This window comes from Galeopterus variegatus, unplaced genomic scaffold (genome assembly GCF_000696425.1).
Source record: "Galeopterus variegatus unplaced genomic scaffold, G_variegatus-3.0.2 Scaffold11285, whole genome shotgun sequence".
NCBI classification, from domain to species: domain Eukaryota; kingdom Metazoa; phylum Chordata; class Mammalia; order Dermoptera; family Cynocephalidae; genus Galeopterus; species Galeopterus variegatus.
The window spans coordinates 21,081-36,521 of NW_007737396.1; the positions used below are offsets into that span (position 1 = coordinate 21,081).

A 15,441-nucleotide genomic window follows, 5' to 3' on the forward strand; every position below is an offset into this window, starting at 1 on the left:
GGATTCTACCCTGAGCCTCCAAGAAGCATGGCCCTGCTGACACCTTGATTTCAGATTTTCAGCCTCTAGACTGTGAGAGAATAAATTTCTGTTGCTTTAAGCCACCCAGTTTGAGGTACCTTTGTTAGGGCAGCCCACAAATGAATGCCCCTCCTGTGCGTTAGGAGGAAACAGCACAGGTCCCAGAACAGGAAGAGCCTTGGGCACACTGGGGTTGGGGAGGGAGCAGGTGTGAGTCACACCAAAGACGCACCTTCTCTCCCCTCCCTGCCTCCTGTACCTCGCAGCCACTAGTGACTTTGAGGCCTTATAGCTCACTTTCTTGATAAAGCCTTTCCTGTTCCCCCAGGAAGGACGACTGCTCCCTCCTCTGGGCTCCTCCTGGCTCTGTCGGTGGCAGCCATCTCACCTTAACACCTCGATCATCTTCCCCTCTCTCATCACTGGAGCACAAGGACTTTGAGGCAAGGCCTCAGTCAGGTGCACCTGTCCCCCTCGTGCTGGTCTGGAGTCTGGCACCTAACAGGGGCTTTGCGATTACTTGTGGCATGGCTTTTCCTTTCCTTTTTGTGGGACTGGCACTAGCAGTCACTGGCCTACAGGAGGTGTGGAAGTGCACGGAAGGACAACGGTGTGGTAGCTCTCAGGCCCCAGAGTTTGCAGTTCTCTTAATGCCTGTTCCCAGCAAGAGATGAGGAGCTTGTCTGCATCCTCCTCAGGCCACCATCAATGGTGGGTGTCTGTCCCTAGCCTTACGCACAGAGTTACTCAGTCATAACCATGAAACCCGAATAGGGCAGCTTGGGAAGCTATTGTCTCTGGTCTAAAGATTTTGAAAATAAGCGAAGTTCACAAAGTTTACAGTTTACTTAGAAATCTACAACATGAGTCAGGTATGAACTGGGGATGGAACTGATAAATGTGCCTGGCACTGGGTGCCCAGCATTTTAAGTGATTTATATCAGATGGGAAGCTATTGTCCCTGGTCTAAAGATTTTGAAAATAAGCGAAGTTCACAAAGTTTACAGTTTACTTAGAAATCTACAACATGAGTCAGGTATGAACCAGGGATGGAACTGATAAATGTGCCTGGCACTGGGTGCCCAGCATTTTAAGTGATTTATATCAGATAATCCTCAAAACAACTGGGGAGGCCCACCGAACAAAAGAGGCTGAGCCCAGAGAAGTCGAATAACGTGCCTAAGGAGTGGAAGCTAGTGCAGGGCGGACCAGGATTTGAACCAGGGCTTTCTGATTCCAAATTGAGACCCCAAGTCTCAGACTCCCCGGGCAGAGTTCATCTGGATCCCCAAGAGCAGTTACCTTCGTAAGAAGCCTTGAATCCCAGGGAGCTGCCACTGCCATCGGTCTGGAAGAGGAGCCACATTTGATGGTTGGTGCTGACAATGAGATCTGGGACCGATGTACCTGTCAGGCTATCAGGAGAGAGACATTTAGAGGTGTGCACCCCACCGTGGCACCCGAACAAAATGACTGCCCACCCAACGACATCTACAGCACCATCCAGAGCCAGGCCCACTGTGGGGCAAATTCCAGGCCCTGTGTTGCTGACACTGGAGCCCAGCAGCATGTGCCCCACACACTGGGAAGACTCATCACCTTTCCCCCTCAGCCATGGGCAGAGCTTCAATTTCACCTCTGGTTCCCTTGCCCAGACTCTGGGCTTCTGAGGGACATCTGTGTCCTCACTTGCTCAGGGGACAGGGGTAGCTAAAACCAAATCTAATCAAGGGGTTACACTCTTGCAACCTTTGATCTCTCATATGATCTATACTGCAGAAAAGATGCAGACAGAAACCCACTTCCCCAGCCAGAACCCAAGCCACTCCTTTTAATAGACATCTCCTTCCGTTCCAGAATGAGAAGCAAGGCTTAACGTGAGCAGTCACCGAGGGTCAGGCTCCTTTTGAACAAGAGGGTTCAAGCACAGGGAGGATTCTGATTCAACTCAGTTTACCAAGAACCTACCCAGGCCAGATACTGTGCTGACCAGTTTCCCACCACGACCTCATTTAATGCCCTCGTATCCAGTGAGGTGGGGTTGGGTTGCCATTCCCACTGCACAGATGAGAAGACAGAGGTGTAGAACCGGCATTGGTTTCCCCAAGGTCAACCTGATAGAGGGTGGCAGAGCTGGGGTCCACAGTGCAGACTGTGGTTCCAGAAGAAAACTGGCTCCATCCTTCTGGACAGATCACCAGCACAGATTGGGGGAGAGGGCGATTGAACTAATGGGTCCCAATCTGCTCTACCCTGAGGACTCCAAGACTGGGGGGCTGTTGAGTTGGTTGCAGAGAGATGATCATCATACCATGACGTGCCAGGAGTGGGATGGAGCTGGGATAGACCCCTGGAATACACCAGCCTGGGTGTGACATCCCTGAACTTAGGGCTCTGACGTTCGGGACTCCAAGACTGGGGGGCTGTTGAGTTGGTTGCAGAGAGATGATCATCATACCATGACGTGCCAGGAGTGGGATGGAGCTGCGATAGACCCCTGGAATACACCAGCCTGGGTGTGACATCCCTGAACTTAGGGCTCTGACGTTCCGTAATGAGAATGGACTGAGGCCGGGCTGGGGCTGGCTCCTGGGTTTAGGGCGGTGGTGAGTGAGAGAGAAGGCCAAGGCCTCTGGTCTTTCCTCTGTTTGACTCAATGATGACAGCAAAGGGGTCCAACCTTTGCACACGTTTCCCTGAAGGATTGAGATCGACGTTGGCTTCAGAGATCTGGGGGTAGTGGAGAGCCTGTGGGCTGCTAGAGAACTTGTTGGGATTCCACTGAAACTGCACTGATCCAGAGACCTGGGTCCAAGCCCGGCTCTGCCATTCATCCGCTGTGGGACTTTGGGCCTCTCTGCACCAAAAGTGGTTGAGCCTCTCTGGGCTTTTTTCACTCCATCTTAAATGAGGGGACTGTGCTGTATAATCCCCAAAAGCCTCTTCAGCTCTGACATTGTAAGATTCTCTCTATGACAAAGCATAAGGGGTCTCGGGAGGAGAGAGAGCTTGGAACTTGGCCTCTCAGGCACACTGAGAGGATGCACCGCACAGGTCTGCAAACTAGGGCAGAAGGGGAATGGTGGGATGCCCTAGAGGGAGTGGGCGTGATGGCTAATTCTATGCGTCAACTTGACTAGGCCACCGGGTGCCCAGGTGTCTGGTCAAACATTATTCTGGGTATTTCTGTGAGAGTGTTTTTGGATGAAATGAGTATTTAAATCAGTAGGCTGAGTAAAGCAGATTGCCCTTCCGGTGCGGGTGGAGCTCATCCCATCAGCTGAAGGCTGAATAGAACAAAAAGGTGGGCCCCCTCCCTGAGGAAGAGAATTCTTCCCTCCTGATTGCCTTTGAACCGGGACATCAGCTTATTTCCTGCTTTAGGACTCAGACTGAGACATCGGCTCACCCTGGGCCTGAGCCATTGCCCTTCAGGCTGGAATTACACCGCTGGCTCTCCTGGGTCTCCAGCTTGCTCACTCCCCATGCAGATCTTGGTACCTGTCAGCCTCCAAAATCACACAAGCCAGTTCTATATAATAACTCTGTCTGTCTATCTATTTATCTATCTATTTACCTACCTACCTACCTATCTATCATCTCTTATTGGTTCTGTTTCTCTGGACACCATGACTAGTTCAGTGGAGTAGGCAGGGGAGGATGCCCTTTGGGCTCACATTCCCTTTCTTTGTCCTGAGAGATCCCAAGTCCCAGCCATGTCACCTGACTCAGTGGGTACCATCAGATTAGATGAACTGATTAACTGCATGGATAACATCATCTCCAGATAGGTGTGGGGAAGGTGAAGAGGGACCCAGAACAGAGAAGCCCCTGGACAAGCCAGCTATTACTGAACAACGATTTCTCATTCAGCATTAAAACCAGAGGGTGCTAGCCTAGAGCTAGCCTGGTTGGAAGGGGGCATGGCATGGGACACTGTCCTTGACCAAAATCAAAAGACATGAACTTGAGTGCTGGTTCTGCTACTGACCATCTCTGCAATCATTGGGCCTCAGTCTCTATGCCGGTTAAGTGGGGATAATAATACCTTTCTCAGAGGGCTGTTGTGGGGCTTAATCAAGATAACTGATGCAAAAGTCCCCATTACAGTGCCTGGTGCATAGCTGGTGCTCAGTGTATGTGACTCCCCGTCATTCTTGGGAGGGAGATGGACACAGTCAGGCCTGTCTGTCTCTGAGGCTTGGTTACATGTACTGAACAGCAACATTTCCGAACTTTTATGTCAGGTTATTGGTGGGGGGCAAAGGAGGAGTTGAAGGGCCCCCAAATGCAAAGGCCCAACCACATGGTGTAATCCCAGGACAGCCTGATATTGTCCTCTCCCTTGACTAGACCACTTCGTACTGGCCTTTCTTGGGTCAGGAAATACGGTCACTGTGTATACGTGGTCCTGATTCTTTGAAGCTATCCATTTTCCCGATAGTTCTGAGTACGCAGTACAGTTAGCAACACACTCCCACTGTCTCTGTCTGAGCTCAGATTGCCATGGATGTCCGTGACTTGGAGTAAAAACTGCTGGGTGACAGAATCAGGATCTGCATGGAAGCGGAGAGCCAAGTGGAAAGTTCCAGGCTCCCACACAAAACTTCTCCTGCCCTCTAAGAGATTACTCATTATGTACACTTTTCTACTCATTCTGTACACTTTTCATGTGGATTCCCAGTGAGAATTTGGCCCAGTGCTCTTTTCCCTTTGGTTGGAGTACAGAGAAGTGGAGGAATTGCTGCTGAGACCAGGAGCATGGCAGGACACTGTCCTGGCTGCGGCGTGGTCTGGCGATCAGGCAGGACTTGGCAAGCCCATCCCACCACGCTCAGCCAAGGTCCACGTGCTGTCTCACCCTCCAGGCCACACACACCGCTGCACTTACATGTAAAGAACCGTCTTCTGGTCTCCGTCCTGCCCACCGTCCCCAACTGTCAGGGTGTCATAACCCCTCTCCAAATCAAACTCCTCAAAGGCAAGCTTGATCACCTAGGGAGGGAGCACAGGGTTACAAGCAGGCAGGGGCTGTGAGAAGACTAATGAAGCCTGAGAATAGTAAGAATTTTCCTCATTATGTTCCGATGCCCAGAGTCATTGGGGGCTCCGTCCTACACAAACTGCTCATTTCTGTGCCAGCTTTACGAATGTGAACTGTTTCTCTCCAGACAATACTGTCTCCGGGGCCTCCTGATGTTTCTGAAGATGTTCATGGCACATCTGGCCAATTCTGGAGGCTGTCACAGCAACACCAGGCACATCTGGCCAACTGTTAGATGATTAGACTCTTTCTTCATGCTTTAATGCACAGAAATCCCTGAGGGCTTGGTGGCACTTTTTTAGGCCACATGTGGAATCTCAGCTCTCCTGCCCCCAGGGACCTGTAGAAGTTTCTCTCAGCCTTCCATCATTTTTGTTTGTTTATTTGTTGAATAAATGAATGTCTCAGGATGAGGTTTCGACAAGATTCCTTCCTCTTAACTAGCTTTAGTCCTGCATTCCATGGATATTTAATAAGCATTCCCCATATGCCGGGCTAGAAAGTGGGGTTTCAGCAGTGAGCACTTCCCAGTCCCTGCCCTCAGGGGGAAGGGGAGACAGAAAAGCAATCCGATGACCACAGCACCAGGGGACAGAGGCCACGGTGGGCTGTGTGGGAACAGAGGAGCCTGCAGGTCCCCTGCCTGCACTGGGGGTGGAGGAGAAGCTACTTGGGATGGTGGCGTTTGAGGGAATTCTGAAGACTCTGTCAGGCCAAAGGGGGATTTTGGGTGAGGGAGGAAGTCATCTGTGAAGGAGTCAAGTGCACAGAGCTTGAGCTCTGGCAGAGATGGAACATTCCAGAACGAGTTGTTCAGTGTCTGTACAATTACAGAGCAGAAGGTCTACAGACTGAGCATACCTGCCAGCTGCCTCGCTCTGGGGGACAATGTGGCGGGGCCCTCAGTGTTAGGGGTGACTCGGGAAGGTCCAGAACATGAGAAGTTTGCCTGGAGCTTGATCCAAAGGTCTCAGATCTCCCTCCCCTCAAAGAACTGGGGTTTGTCTGAGGGAGGGGTGGTAGGAGAGTTTTAAACACTGGTGACGGCCACATACGTTTGAGAACACATCAGTCCGGCTGCTCGTGTGGAACTGATCATGGGTGAGGCAGGCAGGGGAGGACGGTTCCAAGCTTCAGCAATGGGGGAGGGGAAGAGGGGCAGGTGCTGGTGACGTGTGGGGCTTTGGGACTGAATGGGCGCGGGGGCTGAGGAGAGGGAGGAAGCTGTGCTGACCTGCAGGTTTCTGGCTTGGGTAACTGGGTGGGTGGGTGGTGGCGCCTTTCATGAAAACAATGTACAGCAGCACCCACTCCTAATGTCTACCTGGGTCTCTTTTTGTCCATTTCAGTCTGGCTTCAGTCCGATGATGATCTTCACTCCCCCAACCAGAGGCTGGGGGGAGCTGAAGCTGCTCCTTCGTTTTCTATTCTACAACTCAAAGAGTACAGATTCCTGTGGATATTTTTTCCTAGTTGTGACTGACGCCTTCTGCATGTTTCCTCCATCTAAACCAAACAGCCCGGCTCCCCCTGCTGCCAGTGTCCCAGCAGAGCCTCACCCCAAGGTGCTTTTGGGTGTCTCTGAAGCCCTCATTCATGAGCCTGGGTGCCCTCCACGCAGGGCGCCTCTGCACACGCACAGTGAGGAGCTTGCTCTGGATAAGAGCCTCCCTGAGCACTTCGCAGCTAAGTGGGTCTAAGAAAGACACGGAGGAGGAAGTAATTGCCATTGGCTTGGAGAGAAGCCAAAGGAGGCTTCCTGGAGGAAATGAAGCCCAGGCTGTGTTTGCAAGATAAACTGGAGTTGTGCTCTGGATAAGAGCCTCCCTGAGCACTTCGCAGCTAAGTGGGTCTAAGAAAGACACGGAGGAGGAAGTAATTGCCATTGGCTCGGAGAGAGGCCAAAGGAGGCTTCCTGGAGGAAATGAAGCCCAGGCTGTGTTTGCAAGATAAACTGGAGTTCAACAAATAGGTGTGGAAGGGACAGCAATCCGGGCACAGGCATGAGCAGAGAGTGGAACGGTGTGACTTGTCCAGACACTTGGAATTGATTTAGAGTTGTTTAAACAGGGAAGTGGAGGGTGGTGATGTGAGGGAACTAGGAGGAGCCAGATTAGGAAAGGCTGTGTGTCATGCTAAGGATTTGGGGCTTTGTCCTAAAGACGACAGGGAGTTATGGAAGAGTTGTGAGCAAACGTATGACATGAGATTTTTGTTTTAGGAGCGACAGCATTGGGGATGGTTGAAAACCAGGAGACAGACCAGTTACTGGGCTGTAGCAATAGTCCAGGTGAGGGAGACGGGGCTTGTAGCAGGCAGTCGCTGGGCTGGGCTAGTAAAGAGGGGCTGGAGTTTAACTGTCAGTAGTGAGTGGGGATTCTTTGGCCCTGTGAGTCTCCCATCCAGAATGTTCCCTGTTGGCTAATGGCATCACCCAGGGATCATTTGCTCAGACTGAAATCTCCTTCCCATCTCTCACCCTCAACATTCCTGCCCTGCAGAACATTTCCTGGGGTCTCATTTCCCAGCCTGACACACAAGGAGGGGCCGAACAGCTTGTGAGGCCACCCGAGCTCCTGGGCGTGCCCACCATGGAGGCCCATTCACAACTCCCGTGTACACAGGCTCTACCCTCTCCCTGTTGCTCTCCTAGCAAGTTTCTCCCCATCCTTGAGCTCCCTCCTGTCTCAGTTCTCTCTGAGGGGCCTTGACAAGGCTTAGCGTCCTCTCACCTTGCTTTAGGTACTTACCTGCTGTTCTGTGATTGATCTGTTCACCTGTTCCTCCACTATGCCAGGAGCTCCTGGAAGGCAGGGGTCAGGTCTCACTGCCTCTGTCCCACCAGTGCCTGTCCGTGTGCCAGGCATGTACCAGGGGCTCAGACAATGTTGAATGACAGAACATTTTTGCAACCTTTCCTGATTATCTGGCATGGATGGATTGCTAGGCTCTCAGATCCCTCACAGTAGTTATACTCTAGAATGAAATTTGGCAAACTTTTTCTGTAAGGGGCCACACAGTTAACATTTTCCCCCTTGTGGATCATATGATATCTGTCACAACTACATACATCATGACCATGGCCATACATAATATGTACATGAATGGGCATGGCTGTGTTCCAGTAAAACTTTATTTATAAAACAAGCAATGAGCTATATTTGGCATGTGGGCTATAGTTTGCCAACCCCTTGTCAAGGAGATTCTTTGAGATACTTATTCATAGTCTTTGATCATCTCTCATGACATATCTTCAGTGCAAGAGTTGATACCTACAATGTGCTCAACTCTGTTCTGAGCACTTTCACACAGTAAATCACGTAAAACTCTCGAGAATAATGGTTACTTTGATTAGCTCCATTTTACAAACGGGAAAGCCCAGGCACAGAAAGGTTAGGCAACTTGCCTAGGGTCCACAGATAAGTGGCAAAGCGGGCAGTCACACTAGGCAACCAGAGGCCAGGCTCTTTGCCATTCTACTCTACTGCCTTACAGAATCCCAGCAAGGTGTCAGGTCCACAAAGTAGCGACCATGACTATCCTTTCAAGCTCATTTTCTGGATCCCAGCAGGTGCTCAAAAACACGTGCTGCACATAAAATACCATAAGGCAGAGAGTGCTTCTGCAGCAGGAGGAGCCTGGGCTCTGCAGGGACTCAGGGTCCTGCCTGGTGCATATTCTCACTACATCAGCCCCTTCCAGCCAGCCATGGGGCAGAGGACACTGCTCACCAAGCCACCTTCAAAAAAGGGAGTGTATGGCCGTTAGGCCTATAATGGGAAAATATTGCTTTGAAGGCCAGAACCCAGAGCCATAAAATGATTCACATCATTGGTTAGAGCTGCCATTGTTGTGAGCCACATTTCAGAGCACTGACCCTAATGTGGGAGCTAATTACATCAAGAAGACTGTTCGACATACACAACATCACAGCTTTGGGACAGGCCCCTGGTGCACAATGTACTGATGCTTTCGTTTTTTATTTTTTCTCCTCTGCTTTGGCCTCTGTTTAAAGACAGCATTCTATAATGACTCATTAACTAACATGCAGATCAATCAAACTCACAAAGCGCCTTTCTGAGGCAGGAGAGATGGCAGCACATGAAATAGCCATGCTCAAAGAAGCACATTTGTATACTGCTCAGACATCCAATTTAAACCCATTAGATAAATGAATAAACAAACCCATCATCTAGGACATAATTACTGAGCACCTGCCATGTGCCAAGCACTGAGCTAGCCATTTCCCATAAGTTATCTCACTTGCCTGACAATTTAGAGCAGAATCTAAATGCCAAGGACATGGTGCAGACGGTGAGTGCTGGAGGATTGCAAAGAAGAGAGAGATGGGAGGAGGGTGCATGGAGGATGTGGGTGTGCTGGGCCTGGCAGGGTGCAGAAGGGCGTGGGCTCAGCCCAGGCAATGCTGGGAGCAGTGAAGAAGGGAATGAAGAACGGGAGGGCAGCTGAGGCAGGGGAACAGCCTGGCTGAGTCTGCAGTTGGATTTTGCCTGGCAGCCGGAGCGAGCAGTCTGGACTTCATGGTCAAGTTGATGGGAAGCTATAATTCAGCAGGGAGGGAGGAATGGAGGCAGAGAGACCAGCCAGAAGGCTGGTGCAGGGTCCGAGAGTGGGAGGAGGAATTAGGGGGAGGCTGAGTCTGTATTCATGGCGGAGGGCGGGGGAGGGAGTCCTGGAGATTAGACCCCTCAGAGCACAGCTACCTTGTCCTGAGAATCATGGAGGATGGAGTGGAACGGCAGAGGATGCCCACCTGAAGCCCTGGAGAACATTCCTCCTTCCCAAGTGCTGTCCTGGATCAGCCAAAGGAGAGGGCTCCAGTCCTGCCAGCCTGTGCTCAATTCCTGGGTGCTTACATGGTCCTCAAAGCCTAAAATATTAATTATCTGGCTTTTTACAGAAAAAGTTTGCTGATCTCTGCCCTAGACCAATGATTTTCAAACTGGGTTCCCAGCACCCCAGGGTCCCACCCAGCCACGAGAAGTGGACTGTAGAGGAATAGGGGAAACTTCTCTGATCACCAGCTTCTCGCACAGGGCCCCGCAGAGAGAGGGTGCGAGTAAATGTTTGCTGAATGAATAAGTGACTGTACCAATGCATTGCTGACATTTGCACTAGCTGTGATCACTTGCCTGGAGAGTTATTTCTCAATACTTCATGTCTACAAAGGCAAGAGTGACACTGCTAATCCCTGAGGAGTGAATAATCAAAATGCTGTTATCTTTGGCTTTGAAGATCACGCAATGAGCTTCCCTTTCCCTTTCTTCCATGCCCCTCCCCTCCCCCTCCCATCTTCACCCTCTCTCCCTCTCTCTCCTACACTCCTTTTTCTTCTTTTATAGAAAAGGTAGGTTAACTTTCCTGATCAAATCCATTGAGGTGCATATGCAAATTGGATTATACATCTCGTGTTCAAACTGAGAAGCTGCAGAGGAAGGGCAGATGTGCGTGGGTGGGGGCGCCGGTGTGGTCTGGGCTTCAGTGCTGGCCGGGAAAATTTCATCAGCTGTGTCTTCTTCCATGAGGCTGATCTGAATGGTCCGGACAAGAGGAGGTCCCAGGACTATGGCCCGAACCCCAAACCCAATAGACTGCTCCTTCTCTATTTCTTTCACTGTATTTCATTCTTTCATCTATAAGGATGGTGTTCCCAGATCCATTCTTTTTTTTTTCCTTTTTGTCTTTTTTACTGACCGGTAACGGGATCGCAACCCTCGGTGTTGCGCCCGCACCCCCCTCAGCCAGTGAGCGGGAACCGGGCTCTACATGGGATCTGAACCCTTGGCGGGAGCGCCGCCGCACTCCCAAGCGGCGCACTCTCCAGTGCACCACCGGGCTGGCCCCCAGATCCATTCTGAATCTTCTTATTCTCTTTACTCTTTCCAAGAAATGTCCATTTCTTAGGCTTCTATTCCTACCCATATGTTAATGAGATAACACTCTTTTGAACCCAAATCTATCCAGAGTTTCCAACCAGCATATCCAACTGCCCGTGAATTAACCACAGATACTTCAAATGCACCATATTCCCTCTTGACTCCTGCAAAGCATGTTCCTCCTTTTGTATTTGCTTTTTAGTCTCCAACTGGTCTAGGCCAGAAAGCACTGAGTCATCATTCATTTGTTCACTGCATATATACTGAGTGCCTACTATGTGCTAGGCACTATGCTGGTCACTTGGGGTTCAACGTTGAATAAGACCCCTCCCTCCACTCATATCCAATCATCCACCAAGTCCTCTTCACACCCTAAATGTCTCTCGTCTGTTTTCCCCTCCACGTTTCCATTTACCCTACTTGGGTAACTGCTTCAGCCTCCTAAGTGGTCTTGCTCCCTCCAGTCTCCCCCTCCAATCCTCTCCACTGCTGCCTGAGTAATCTTTCAAAAACTCAGATCTTCTTGCTATTGCTCTGGTTTAGACGCAAGTGTGGCCCTTGTCCTTCCCAGGATCACCCCAGTGCTGTCAATTACAGCCCCTCCCACCTACTCTGAGACCTCGCTCCATCCAGCAGTCTTTCTGGGCATTGGAGCCAAAAAGACTGACTGGGTTTAAATCCCAGCTCTGCCACTTACTGGCTATATGCTAGAGCTATTTCCTAACCCTTAACCTATCCATGATTTGGTTTCTTCATCCATCAAATGGATCTATTAAAACCTAATTCATTGTGCTATTAAGAGGATGAAATAAAGTCATTTATATAGAGGGATTAGCTCTGTGCTTAGCACAGGATAGGCAAATAATAAGAGCTATTATTTTTATTAACAATAGTCTAACACTTCTAGCCTCAAAAATCCCTGTTTCAGGATAAGACCCAAACCCCTTTGCCAAGCCTGCAGTCTCACCATGATCTAGATTCTGCTTACCTTTCCCTCCTCACCTTGATCCAGGTATGTTTGTTTAATTTCAGTTCTAAGAGGCTGTTCCTTACTTCAGTGCCTTTGCACATGTGTCACTCTGAAATACTGATTTCCACACATATTCATCTGTCAAGACCCTGCTCAAATGTGACCTCCTTTGTGAAAACTTCCCTGACCTCTCAGTGGCTTCTTTCTGGGTTTTCCCATAGCACTCTGGACACACCTCCATCGGCACTTATCCACACTTTAGTTGTTTATTTACATGCCTGTCTTCACTCCCATGTGCACGACCTGAAGGGCAGAGGTCGTACCTATAGTCAATAAACGAATGAATGCTCATCTCATAAAATATATCAGGAACTTGTACAGACCACGCTTTTGGCTGAAGGAAACGTCTGAAGGTGAATGAACAGGTGGTCCTTGGACACACCTGTGTCTCACCTGTGAACCAGTTCCATGAACAGGGTCAGGCACACAGCATCTGTTTTCCCTGTTGTTTACAAGAAGGCAGCTTCTATTCTTCAGTCTTAGTCTTTGAATTTCCACACTCAAAACCTCCTTGTTGCATTATATGAGTATTTTCCCTGGCTCTCCCCCTACCTGATGTCAGGATAGACTCTTTAGCCTTTCTGGGCTCTCTCAGCACTACTGGAAGCACACCAAGGACCCATGGAGGTGTTGGGAACATCCTTCTGCACATTCTAAGGGAGTATCCTTCAGAGGGACTGATTTCAGGAATCCAGGGTAGTGTGACCTCTTGCAGGACATGTGGCGGAGTGACCACTATAGGGTCACTGACTTCCACACATTGGCCAAGGCTAGGCCTTCTGGGGGTGAACCAAATTTTATCTCAGAAAATTCTCAGGTGTCACCTAGACTTCCCCCTTTACTCTACCTTCAAGTCCAAAAGAAAATGAAAATAAGCATCTTAAACAATTCCAAGAAAGAGCACTCTAGACAACAACTTAATAACCTGATGGTAGTAAGTCCTCCTTCTGGTCGAGCCTCCATCCTTACTCCATGCAGCTGAAGCATCCTTCCCCATTGACTAGGTTCGCCACGAAATGGTTTAGTAAAATGTAATCTCTTTTTGTAAAATGCAGTGTGGGGGAAATCTGCTTCCAGTGTTCCCAGTACTATGGCCTCTGGAACTTAGACCAAACAGTTTTAAGGTGTTGGGTAAAATTTAAAAAGGAAAAAAACAAAAGCTTTTTACGTGTTAGTAAGTGTTGTGGACAGAATAATATTCTTTCAAATTTCATACACTGATGTCCTAATCCCCAATGTGACTGTATTTGGAGATAGGATCTTTAAAGAGGTAATTTAAGGTTAAACGAGGTCATAAGTACGGGGACCTAATCTGATGGGATTGGTGTCCTTATAAGAGGAGGAGACATCAGAGACATCTGTGTGCACAGAGGAAAGGTCGCATGAGGACACAAGGAGAAGGTAGCCATCTACAAGCCAGGAAGAGAGCTCACGAGAAACCTAACTTGCCAGCACCTTAAGCACGGACTTGTAGTCTCCAGACCTGTGAGAAAATAAATGTCTATTGTTTACGTTGCCTAGTCTGTGGTATTTTGTTACAGCAGTCTGAGTAGACGAGACTAACATCATAAGGAATACTAAGAGTCCACAGCACAGTGAATGTAGGACCCAAAATGTGTCTGCGAGCATGAAGCTGGCCTTGAGTATACTTCAAAAATCTGGAGAAGTATAGTTTCGGTTTTGGGGGGCTCATGGAGAAGAGGGAACAGGAGACAAAGGTCAGGGCCCACCAAGGTGGGGACTCTGATATGAAACCTCTGCATAGAGCTGGCTCATTAAAACTGCACCACCTGTGTGAGGGTGAACTAGAGATAAGCCCATCTTCCTTCTAATCTGCCACTGCCACCCTCTGGGTGTATCTGCAGGCTGATTGTTTACCTCAGTCCTTGACACTGAGTGGACAGGAAACAGAAAACTTCTGATGAGAATCTATAACCATAAGTCAACCTTCACATGCATTACTTGGGTGATTTGAAATCTTCATACTGAGAATTGAGTGTAAAGAGACTGGTAATGCCCCCAGCACCAGGCAGAAGCAAATGCAAATGCTCTCTGGAACAGACCACCTTCCACCCAGGTCTCAAAGAATCCCAGAGGCAAAGTTTATCCTTCTAACCACATAGGCAACAATTATAAAACAAAGAAGGAAACACGGGACTGGGAGCAAGAGGTGGTAAACAACGGACAACAGAATCAGACTTGCAAAGACTTCAGATATTGACACTAACAGGCACAGAATATAAAATGAGTTTATTTAATAAATTTCAAGAATTAAAGAAGGATCTAAACATGAATGAAGAGCAAGAGACTATAAAATATTACCAAGAACATTTGAAAAAGAACCAAATAAACCTTCATAAAATGAAAATTCTATTTGAAATTAAAATAAATCTTCAGTGAATAAATTTAACAGAGTTTAGTCACAGCTGACTAGAGCACTAGTGAACAGAAAGAGGGAGAAAATATGAGAGAGGTTTAGAAATGCAGAGGATAGAGAAAAAGATTAACATGTCTTGTCAGACTTCCAGAAGGAAAAAAGAGAGGGATGTAAAGGAGAGGCAACAGTTGAAAAGATAATGGCCAAATATTTTCCTGAGTTGATGAAGGCCACAATCCATGGATTCAAGAAGCTTGATAAATTCAAGCAGGATGAATACAAAAAATCCAAACCTACACACATGACGATGAAACTGCAGAACACTAAAGACAAGGAAAAGACCATGAAAGCATGCAGAAGGATGTCATACAAAGAAATGACAGTAATAAGTAAGTAAGCTGACAGCACCAATGGAAGCTGCAAGACACTGGAGAAATATCTCCATGTGTAGAGAGAATATAATTACCAACCAAGAACCAAATGTCAAGTGAATACCGGTGTTCTTTAAGAATGGGGGAAACAGACATTTTAAGACAAACAAGAAACAAGAAAGTTTGCCATCAACTGGAAAATAAATTCTAAAAAATGTACTTTGGACAGAGAGAAAATAATTCCAAAGTAAAGGACAGATATGGGGCTGGCCCGTGGCTCACTTGGGAGAGTGCGGTGCTGATAACACCAAGGGCCCGGGTTCGGATCCTATATAGGGATGTCCGGTTCGCTCACTGGCTGAGCGTGGTGCTGACAACACCAAGTCAAGGGTTAAGATCCCCTTACCGGTCATCTTTAAAAAAAAAAAGGACAGATACACGAGAAGGAATGGTGACCACAGAAGTGGTAAAGATGGGAGTGAATCTTAATAGATGTTGGCTTTGACAGATACACAAGAAGGAATGGTGACCACAGAAGTGGTAAAGATGGGAGTGAATCTTAATAGATGTTGGCTTTATTAAACAATAACAATAATGACTGGTGAGATAAAGTACTGTTATTGTTATTAAACAATAACAGTAATGACTGAGATAAAGTCAGGTGCATGAAAATACATGCACCACAGAGTATGAATCAGGAG

At 48.4% G+C, this 15,441-nt stretch overlaps 1 protein-coding gene across 1 annotated transcript in view; it reads right to left on the reverse strand.

Moving 5' to 3' along the window:
- The window catches only part of LOC103610537 (CUB and sushi domain-containing protein 2-like), a 44,360-nt gene that overhangs the window by 12,765 nt on the left and 16,154 nt on the right, over nt 1-15,441 (reverse strand). Inside the window, 3 exon segments of the mRNA XM_008594690.1 lie at nt 1,324-1,436; nt 4,913-5,016; nt 12,386-12,544. Coding sequence (XP_008592912.1) covers nt 1,324-1,436; nt 4,913-5,016; nt 12,386-12,544 — 376 coding nt within the window.